Source organism: Aptenodytes patagonicus, chromosome 14, assembly GCF_965638725.1.
Source record: "Aptenodytes patagonicus chromosome 14, bAptPat1.pri.cur, whole genome shotgun sequence".
NCBI lineage: Eukaryota > Metazoa > Chordata > Aves > Sphenisciformes > Spheniscidae > Aptenodytes > Aptenodytes patagonicus.
Window position 1 is genome coordinate 6144775 of NC_134962.1, and position 10070 is coordinate 6154844.

At 41.0% G+C, this 10070-nt stretch overlaps 2 protein-coding genes across 3 annotated transcripts in view; both read left to right on the forward strand.

Moving 5' to 3' along the window:
* LOC143167077 (serine/threonine-protein phosphatase 4 regulatory subunit 1-like) overlaps positions 1–3836 on the forward strand; it is a 28015-nt gene extending 24179 nt beyond the window's left edge. For both annotated transcript variants that reach the window (XM_076352124.1, XM_076352126.1), the window contains one exon: positions 632–3836. In XM_076352124.1, coding sequence (XP_076208239.1) covers positions 632–786 — 155 coding nt within the window. In that variant the 3' untranslated portion in view covers positions 787–3836. The remainder of the gene's footprint in view (positions 1–631) is intronic.
* Positions 3837–5082: 1246 nt separating this feature from the next.
* On the forward strand, positions 5083–9535 carry ANKRD60 (ankyrin repeat domain 60). Its single transcript, XM_076352406.1, has 4 exons — positions 5083–5257; positions 6104–6234; positions 8167–8332; positions 9252–9535. The coding sequence occupies exons 1-4, from the start codon at positions 5083–5085 to the stop codon at positions 9533–9535; spliced, it is 756 nt and encodes a 251-aa protein (XP_076208521.1).
* Positions 9536–10070: the final 535 nt, after the last annotated feature.

Here is a 10070-nt window from a genome sequence, read left to right on the forward strand (position 1 = left end):
ATCCACGATGTGTATGGCAAATACATTTTCCTTAAGCATCACATTAGATTATTTTGATATATTTCAAACCTTCATGTTAATGAAGTAGTTGTCTTTTGGGATCCTTCAGATGAAGTGTTATACCTTCTTCTGAAATGGTTTGCTTTGTCACTTTAGTCTTAAGCTAACAGTTTTACTAGGAAAGAATGTAATTTTGTGTGCTGCTACAATTTCCTGTATTACAATCCCTTAAAAACAAAAAAATCAGCCGATCTCTGATTATTCAAAGGAAGATGCACAGAAATGTCCTCTCCTATCTTTTTTCAGAATAAAGTATGGAGAACGTTTTGTAAAACACTGTACAGTGGCAGCTTCCTGAGCTTGCTTTTACTTGTTGATACGTTTCTATTTAGGGCTCAGCAAAAAGAGTTTATCTTAGAAATACTTAAGTACCTGGTAAGATGAGTAGAAAGCAGCGTATTTCTCTTTCTCTGTCAGCTTCCTTAGCTTGCTGTAGTTTTTCTAAGGAGCCTATAAATTGGATGAGCTATCCCAGATGTTTTTGGCTTCCCCTGTATTTCTGCAGTACTTACGCCCTAGGGTTTATTCTTTTGGCTTTGATTAAAATTGTCTTTTTCTCCCCGTATTCTAGCTTATTTTAAAAGTGTTGGCAATCCTCATCTAGAAGCTGCAGAAGAGACCATTCTAGCCCTACAGTCTGACCGAGATCAAGATGTGTCCTTCTTTGCCACCATAAAACTAAAACAGGGTAACATGGACAGTACTACCGTTGAAAAACAAAACTAATGTGTTCTCCTGCAGTAAGCACTGAACATCAAAATGTTTTTTCACCTTATGTTTGCGGTTAGCATGAATAATGTGGACAAATAAGAAGGTTTTTGTTACCTACTCGAGCTGGAAAGGGTCTATTGAGAAATGTTCATTACGTGACTACCTTTCATCCACAGCTGTGTGTTTCTCTTCTGATGTGCATGAGTAATTCCTTTTGGTTTTTTCTTTGTAAATGTGGGTGATAACTCTGATCTCGCCTGCAGTGAAGTATTGTATGTAAAGTCTTACACCATACGCAGTATTTCAGTGTACTTGGAACTCATATTACATTTTTCAACAAAACATTTCCAGTAGTAGAGCAGTCTGCTATAGCTTAAAATGGTTTCTAGATCTTAAAACCTGATTATAGCAAACTTACATGAAGGTATTCTTTCCTCACTTTTCTTGTAGCTTTTGTATTGTTTCAAGTATTGCATTTTAACTGAAAAAAGTGTATATATGTGAATAATTTTGAATTTTAACAAAAATTATGAAGAACTTAATTCTGTATTGGTGGAAAAAAGCTCAAAAATCATTTCATTTTATAAAGTAGTTAGTCTGCTAGAATCAAGGCACGGTTCATTTTTATTTAATATAATGTGATATTTTTCAAAGCACAGAGAGCTCAAGATTCTTTGTCTATTGTGACTTTTCTATTAATCTTTTATTTCTGAGCTATACCCTTACAGGTGTTAACATGTCTGTTTTCATTACTGCTGGCTCTGGTAGTGGTAGGTAGACTGTAAATTTCCCAAACTGAAAATTACTCATTCTGCCCTAGCAAAGTTCACCTCGTGTAAGGGATTCGGTTCCTGCAACACGTGCTGTATCTGTAGAAGGGTATTGCAGAATTTTACAAGTTTTTGTTTGTTTGTTCGTTTTACATACACACCTCCCTTAAAAAACACCTTTTAACTGGTCCAACGTTCAAATCCCGAACAGCCCGCTACTTTGTTCCGAAGAAACGAAGGACCTCTAAATTCTGAAAAAGCCCAAATAACAAATGTTCAGGGGAAAGGTGGTGACGCGGTTTGCTCTACAACTTCTGTTGATTGTATGGTAAGGTTTGGGGCAAACAACCAATGAAGGTTACCGAGATCCTTAAGCTTAAGTAGGACGTCTTCTGTGTGCTTAAACAGGTGTTTCGGAGGAAAGAAAGAATATACAGATAGAATGCAGTTCTGTTAATGAAATTGCAGCGCTTCTGACCGGTTTGAAAAATTACAAAGCCAGTATTTTTTGGTGGATCCTGTCTTCTGTTGTGTCCCAAATCTGCAGATAATGTGGGGCCTGGAAAATAAATAGTCTTACTTCTTTAGATTGTGGATTGGAACTTTGTCCTGTTGAAAAACTAATGCTTAAATACTAAAGAAATGGTTTCATGTAATAACAGTTACTTTCTCTCTGTGAACACAATACTTTATCGTAAATAGACCTGTGTAAATATTTCCCCTTATTTCATTATTATACTAGTAAGTCGTTCACGTGGGTGAAGGCTTTTACAGATACTACTTTTTTCTTTTTTGTTTTGTTTTAAATCTGGCTCGTCTGCAATACAGCAAGTAGGTTCCTCAGCTGGGTTCTGTATTTTTGGAGGGCTCAGTTTTGTACAAGTTTGTTTAACTAGTCTTGTATTATAATATGTACAGTATTTGTAACAAGTTGTTTTCTTGTGAGAGCACAAAATGCTTTTTGGAAGTTGCAGGCAGGAATATACCACTGCTATCACTGCTATCACAGCAAACAGTATAAACTCTGTAAACTCTGCAACATTCTATGTTTAATTTTTTACAATTTTTTTATAATTTAAAAAAATGCTTCCTCAGTACAGACTTTTTATGATTGCAATTTCTTAACGAAAAGACCTCTCAAGTTAATTTTTTCTAGTTCTAATATCTTTTTCTAATGCTGGCATTATACTGGTATTTTCTAACAGTTCACATTTTCTAAGGCCTTTCTGACAAGGTTTTACTTCTGTTTTTTATTATCAGTTCATTAAATTCCGCAGCACCGAACAAATTTTTTTAAGTGTGTGTATATGTAAGTATGTTTGAAATGTACTGTATATAAATTAAATACTTTGAGCATTAACCCCACCCAGGTTTCTGTTTGTCAGATAATCTTGAATCGTTACCTTTACTTGCAATAACCCCCTGGAAAACACAAGCTTCCATATGTTTTAGCATGTTTGGTTGGTGTTCACTAGGAGTTTTTAATTAGGATATGCGTAAACAGTAAGCCAGCAGCTATAAAAGTTCACTAAAAGGCTAAACAAAGTTTTGTTTTTAACGATATTTTGGTACCTCTCTGGCTCCAGAAATCATGTCTGTTTTAAATGACGTGATTTCAGTAGAGCATTTAAAGACTTTTGTTAAAACTCCGCAGTTGCATGCACTAATGGGGGACGTCATAGTTCTGGGGTGGTTTGTTTTTTTTGTAGACAATGTGCAGGTCTATTAAACAGATGTACCCTCTACAAGGTTTGTCTTTTAGTTTTAAACCAGAAGTGATTTCAGCATGACTAAAGACCGCACTTTACGTCTTGTACTAGACAAATGTATGCAATGATGAGTAAAGCGGTGTGTTCACGTACAATTCTCTGGGTTGTTTAAATTATGCAAAAATATGTATTTTAAAAGCCAGATGGAGCAAAGTTAGGTGGTCGATCCACTTTCACAGCAGCAGTAAGTATATCACTTTTAAACACTTCTAGCTAAGGAACATGAAAATAACGTTAGTGGGTGCAATATTGCTTGGATGCTGTAGGAAATTATCAAGCACTTGTAATCCAAAGCATGTTAGTCATGTTGCTTAGAATTCAGACGCGCTGGTATCTCGTGTATGACGTACACTTGGCATCTGTCAGGATGCCGCCCTAGTGGCGGTTCTGTCTGTACACAGTCTTGTTTAGAACCCAGTTAAGTGGGGACACTCTGGAAGTGTCATTCATTTGTCAGAATAGAGAATCTATGTGACTTTCTATTTGTATTTATCTCAATAAATCCTGTGACTGTTTTATAAACCAACTTGTGGTAACTGACTTTTGTTGTAAGTGGGATGTGAATGTGTTCTTTCGGATAATGAAACATCTGCCTAGCATAAGCACTGTCATCTGTCAAACCAGGGTTGAGTGCGGAATTCATCATACTGTGTAGTAAAAAAAAATCCATTAGATGTCCAGAGATTTGAAGTAGCTCTTCCTGCACTTTTTCCTTGAAGTGAGCGTGCCAAAAGTGCTTCGAAACTAAAATTGTCCTGTCAGAACTGAAACTCTGACAAGATGTATTTTAAATGAAGAGAACTTGTGTGTGCTGGGTGAGACTGGCATTCAAATCTTAAATCCTTCCCTCTCCAAACTGCAGCCTGGAAGGACGGTCTGGGCTGTTTTTTCAGTGTGGTGTTGCTCTCAGACATCCTACACTAATGAAGTCCGTAGTTGTTAGACCTTGGGGAGTTGGGGGCGGGGGGGATAAATAATCAACACTTGGCTGGTTGGTTTTGCTTCTAACCTCAGGAGTCTTCTGTATCTTCTGCTGCTGCAGTCACCCTTTTGGCTGTTTCAGGCACTCACTGGCTGCCCCATCCTGTGCTCTAGAGCTTCTGCCAACTGCTGCAAAAGAATATCTGACCTCCCCTCTCTCTTTGCTGGATTTCAGCTGATGCAAAAGTGAGGAGAATAAACAGTCCCCTGCACCCCCCGGTAAAGCCTACCCACACGCTTTGAGTTAGGGCACAAGACCCCTGTGTAGTAAACTGGAAACACAAATTAAACAGCCATATGCTCTTTTTATTACATGTTAGACTAAACATGTAGATTGAGATCTAGATGTTAACAAAGAAAACAGGAACATAAAATATGGGCAATGTTGGCTATTTCCGAGTTACTACTTTGTTTCTCTGCTGCTTGTCTTCCAAGTAAGTTTCTGTCATCCTAGTGAAAATCAAAAGATGGGCAGGAACAAAAATCCTTCTGTAATCGCTCTGGTGTGTTACTTTCTGTGGTGGTCTCTGGTAAGTTCAGATAGACTATTACATCACATGTGCAGACTGTACTTCTGTGATGTCAGTTTATGCAGCTTGGATACTGTAATGTGCTTACGATACACAGGAGGATCTATACGTGGAGGGCTTTGATGATACAAGGGGAATCTCTAGGGGAGGGAGGAATTACTACTGCTATCAGATCTAGACCCCTGTCCTTATAACGATGCCAAGCTTTTTCTAAGAGACAAGTCTCACGAACTTTTCCTGGTCAGGAACCACTTCATCTCCATGCCTTCCCGGCCCCTGCGGACCTTTAGTGTCCAGCTCCATCTAGCTGAAACTAATGAGATCTTCTCACTGCCTCGATGCCAAAATGACCTGACTCTGAAGAAGCTTAAGTCCCATTTAGAATTGTTGACTGGGATCCCCCTTCATTTCCAGCGGCTTCAGTACCTGGATGAAGGTGAGAACCTGTAACCTCCGGGGTTGTTGGAGGTTATTCGTACTATCTCTTTACCTGCTAGTTATTGGCTACGTTTACGTTCTGGATGAAGGTCAGGGTTCCCCTTTCCTCTTTGGACTGTACTGCACTTGGATTTCAGCTCTGGACTTAACGCCTAACTTTGCTTCCTACTCCTTAAAGAGAATGGCCTACTCAACAGGGTCTCTTTAGGTTAGAGATTGCAAATGCTGACCTCTAAATTCCTGCTTAGCCCTGTCAACAGCCAATGCCAGTACCTGGCTGATTCACCTCGGCCTAGAACAGCTCTAGCACGGCTCTGGCTGACCTCTCCACAGTTAGAATTGCGTGGAGCAGTGGTGTTTTTCCCATGAGAACGTGTGGTGTTGGAGTACTTGGCTTTGGAGGTAGCAAGCAGAGATGGCCAGTAAAACTTGTTTCAACCTGCTATTTAAAACAATTCTTCCTGCTATTCGCTTTCTCAGATCAAACAAACTTGGTGTTTGCTTTTTCAAATAAAGACACCATGTGTGCGTGGATACGCAAGTATTTTTCTCCTACAGTTTTGGTACTTAACATGTTAACTGTAGCTTTCTGTGGGTTACAACCATATTATCCCAAGAGCACTGTATCGCAGCCTTTTCTAGGCTGGGAGTGTATCTGTTTTCACAGCTTTAGCACAACGGAACCCAAGGAGTCCTTGATGTATTATGACAGTAAAATTGGAGAACACCAGCATGGCTAAAAAAATTCAGCCACCATCTAACCTTTTTTTTTTTTTAAGCTGGTCGTTGTCTTCTCTGAGGATACGTTGACTTGCTTTTCCTTTCTTTTTATAACTCCCTACAGTAGATCTGCCAGATGAGTCTACATTTAAGGACAATGATATTGTCCCTGGTGGAACGATTACAATGCGCATCTGGCGACAAGATGGCTGGGGGCATCTGGTGGCAGCTGCTGCAAAAGGAGAGACTATGAAGGTTGATTCCATTACTTCTGTGAATGGGTGGGGTACCGTATGCGGAAAAGCTAAAAGCCTATTGCTCTTATAAAGCAAGACTTCACAGAGCAAACAGTGGGGAAGTCAATCCCTAACGCAGTCTTCAGTTTAGAAATCTAAGACTTCTTTTTGCTGTTACTAGCAAAAAAGCACATACGCTTGGAGTGCAAGTTCCTGTCACTGTTTTGTAACTGTAGCACTGATGTGAGTATACTTTCAGGTTACTTTTCTTGTCCCTGCTTATCCTGATGTCCAAAAAAGTTTGCTTTTTGTATTCAGCTGCCTGCCGTTTTACCCTTCTGATGTGTTATCAACAAAAGATACTTAATCCCAGGGTTTTTCATATAGATAGTATGTAAATAATACCTTATTTCTCCTAGGTATTAGTTATCTTAAAACATCATTAGAAGATTGAGATTATCTGTTCTTGGGTATTCCGGTGAGGCTGAATTGTCTGTTGTTATGAGAATCAGAGGCAGAAACTCTGTTTCATAGTCCATCCTCCTCTAGCCATGCTGACTCCAGAGTAAGAATGGGACTCGGTACGTGGCAGTACCAAAATCAAGAATCGGAAGACATTCCCTGTCTCATCTGCTTTATCTGGTGCTATCTTACGGGCCATCTTGAGTTTGCGATCCTGTCGAGTCTGATTAGTAAGAAAGCTTTGATTTTTATAGAACAAATAGTTGCTGTGGTGCTTTGATAGAGGGCATGCTGCTTTCTTGATGTAGGACTGAAATGTTGTCTCAGCAGAAACACAAGGTACTGATTTGTACTGTAAACCTTCAGGCCTGAACAGATGTGGTCATGAAATATCCTTTGGCACCTTTCATAAAGAACCATTATCTCCGCTTCCCTGGCCAAATTCCAACCTGGCTAATCGCGTTCTGTTCCTCTGCGTTTCCCCAGCCGCTGCAAATGGATACCGCAGGGTTCCTCACTTCCTTTCGTTAACTGTTGTGTAGTGTTGCAGTTCACTGGCAAGCAGCTGTTCTGCCTCATGCCACAAATGGCTTGCGTTTTGGTATTAGGCAAATCGGGGTTTGGGGTTTTTGGTTTTGGTTTTTTCGCCATGTTTTCTTCCTACTCAGTGTAGAGCAGGAAACAGAAGGATGTGCCACAAAGGCAAATGGTCTCCTTTGAAATGAAAGGTGTGTTGGCATAAGAGCCCCACAGAAAGCTTGTTGACACTGATTTTTTCAAATGAAAAAAAATTTCAAGAAATAACTGTACAGCTGTTGTAATGACGTGCTTCCACTTACTAGATGAGAAAACCATGGTGCACTGTGGAAGATGTGGCCCAACATGGAAATGGTTTCTCAGGAAGAACAGCAGCATGAGGCACCTGAAAATTGTTCCTAAGAGGTCTCTTAGCAACACTTTAGAACCGATGTGTTTGGCTTTATTACAAAAAAAAAAAAAGCTCCTTCTGGAAAAGAACGTGATACAGGGCTGTCTCGTGAGGCAACTTAGGTTTGTGAGTTGTCTGCTGGAATTAAGGCCCAAAGTCTCACCTAGCTCCTAAGGAACCTGGGCTTACGTGGCCAGTCCTGTCTGTCTTTGTCTTCTTTCCCCAGAAACTTGGGTCGGTTTCCAACAAATTTAAGAGAAGGACAGGGATTACAAAGAGAAACAGTTTCTGTAAGATTTTGTGGTGCTTAATAACTACATGCGAAAGGAAAACCTGAATTAATGTTCCCGCCAAAGGATGGCTATGAATAAACATCATTTGATAGTAGAGAATCAAGATGGGGCAGAAGAATAAGAAACAAGCAGGTATTATTTAGCTGATCTTGGAGTGATTTATGCAGTGTGCAAGCACCCCCTAAGTACGGATATGAGACTTTGTTGATATCTAAAAAGGATCAGACTACTCTTTCGAACGAGACTAAAAGCTTTGTGTTTGTTGCAGCTAGCCCGTCTGGGAGTTACGGAGGACTTTGCAGGCACCACGCCGCATGCAGAGTTACTGGGACCAGAGCAGAAAAAGGAATGGGTAGCACACCGAGCTTTCGTGGCACTGTTTGTTGCCAGCCACAGAGGTCGTGTTGAAACTGCCAAGTTTCTTCTGAGACATGGTAATATTCTTATATAGAACAATTCTTATCTGGCTGTAACCGCACAGCATACCACCTTCCTGCTTACCCAGACCGTAGAATTTTACCCAAATGGCCTCGCATATTTTGTATTTGAGGTGGAGAATGTATTCAGCCCATCAGTTCTGATGTAGACTTGGAGACAATAAAAACTGCCGTTCTTGCTAAGTGTAATGATATTTGGTGTTAGAGAAATTCATACTGAGAAACAAGATTTCTGATTTTTACTTCTCTCTTTGAGTCTCTTCTATTGCTATTTTCTTTTATTATCTAGAAATGCTTATTTTTTTATCAGTCCTGTGCAGTGCTTTACCAACCACTGAAATACAAGAAGCGTTGTGAGCACAAGTTCTATGGCTCTGACGTTTGGGCTTTTTTGTTGCTTTGCAACTAAATAAGCCTTCTTTCCCCAGAAATCTGCATTTGCACAATGGACAGTCCTTTGGGTCAGCTGAGCTCACTTGATTGTCCTGAATGAAACGACATTTGTTAATCACTTTTTTTTAGCATTGAAAGTGAGCGCTGAGGAGGAAATCCCACCTTGTCTGAGGTGCTCCCTTCAATCCCGGTTCTTGAGCCTGGCCTCCTCAAAGTTCGTCCCTGTTAAAGGACATTGTCATCTCCCGATAAGTGAGAGCTCCCAGTACAAAAGCAATGGCAATGCCTAGCTGCGGCAAAGCTAGCAATGTTCCCCTGAGCGGAACAAAGAATATCCAGTTGTGTGTGAGCTAAGGGCAGGAGCATTTGTTCACTAGACAGGTTTGTTAATTCCACTGATTTGATGTGAGTAAAAAGAACTGCATCTGCCTTCAGAAAAAAAAAATGTGCGTTGTGGCCCGCAGGTGGCATTGCCTCCTTTCGTATGCCTTGTCACGCTTGGACTATGTATGATTTTTTGCAGGTGTGGATTTGCATTCTAAAACCCCGCTAGGAAGGACTGCCCTTCACGTCGCCGCTGTCGCGGGCCAGTGTGACTGCATTGAACTGCTCCTTAGCTATGGGGCACGAGCTCTTGGCCCAGACAGCGAGGGACAAACTGCGGTGAGCCTTGCCCGCCTGTGGGGCCAGGAGCAGAGTGAACGCACCATGGTTTGCTTCCAGTGGAGGAAGAGATCCCCTGGTGCTGGGCCACCCGCCAGCGCTGTGAGTCGGGCCTTGCAGCAGACGTCTGGTCCCTCGTCCTAAAATACATATGGACCAGCTTGGTTCTGGCAAATTTCAAGGGACAGTCGGTAACTTCCCCAGAGGCCCACACTTCAAATATAGGTCACTGGGTGGGATTTGCAGGTTTTAGTTAAGAAATAAGCTCCTGTACTGGTGATGCTGCAGCTGACAACTAGCTTGACAGCACAGCTCTCCAACACGCTCTTGATTTGTAGCTCAAGTATTTATAACATTGTTCCCTAGCCAAACCGGCCATTTATTTAATACGGTTTGTAGGAGAGCTCGAGCCTGTCTTGCAAGTTCTCTTTGGAATGCTCCTTGCTAGGGTAATTTCCTAATAGCTGGCAACAGACCAGGGCGATATAGTTTAATGGGTATTTCAGGGGACTGGAAATCCCTAGATCTTTAATCCAGTTCTGGCCCTGACCGGCTTTGTTGCCTCTGGCAGATCAATTAAGGGTTATTTTATAAGCAGGGCAGTTTGTCTGCCATGGGAGGGTGCGGGCAAAATTTACGTGCATGTAAGTGGCTAATTATGATTGCCTAGTGCTTGCTT

Bases quoted from the DNA above. Each gene is read 5' to 3' on its own strand.
- ANKRD60 (XM_076352406.1), top strand. From the start codon at position 5,083: ATGCCTTCCCGGCCCCTGCGGACCTTTAGTGTCCAGCTCCATCTAGCT. The intron at 5,258-6,103 runs GTGAGAACCTGT...AACTCCCTACAG, and splicing joins GCTTCAGTACCTGGATGAAG to TAGATCTGCCAGATGAGTCT. The intron at 8,333-9,251 runs GTAATATTCTTA...GATTTTTTGCAG, and splicing joins CAAGTTTCTTCTGAGACATG to GTGTGGATTTGCATTCTAAA.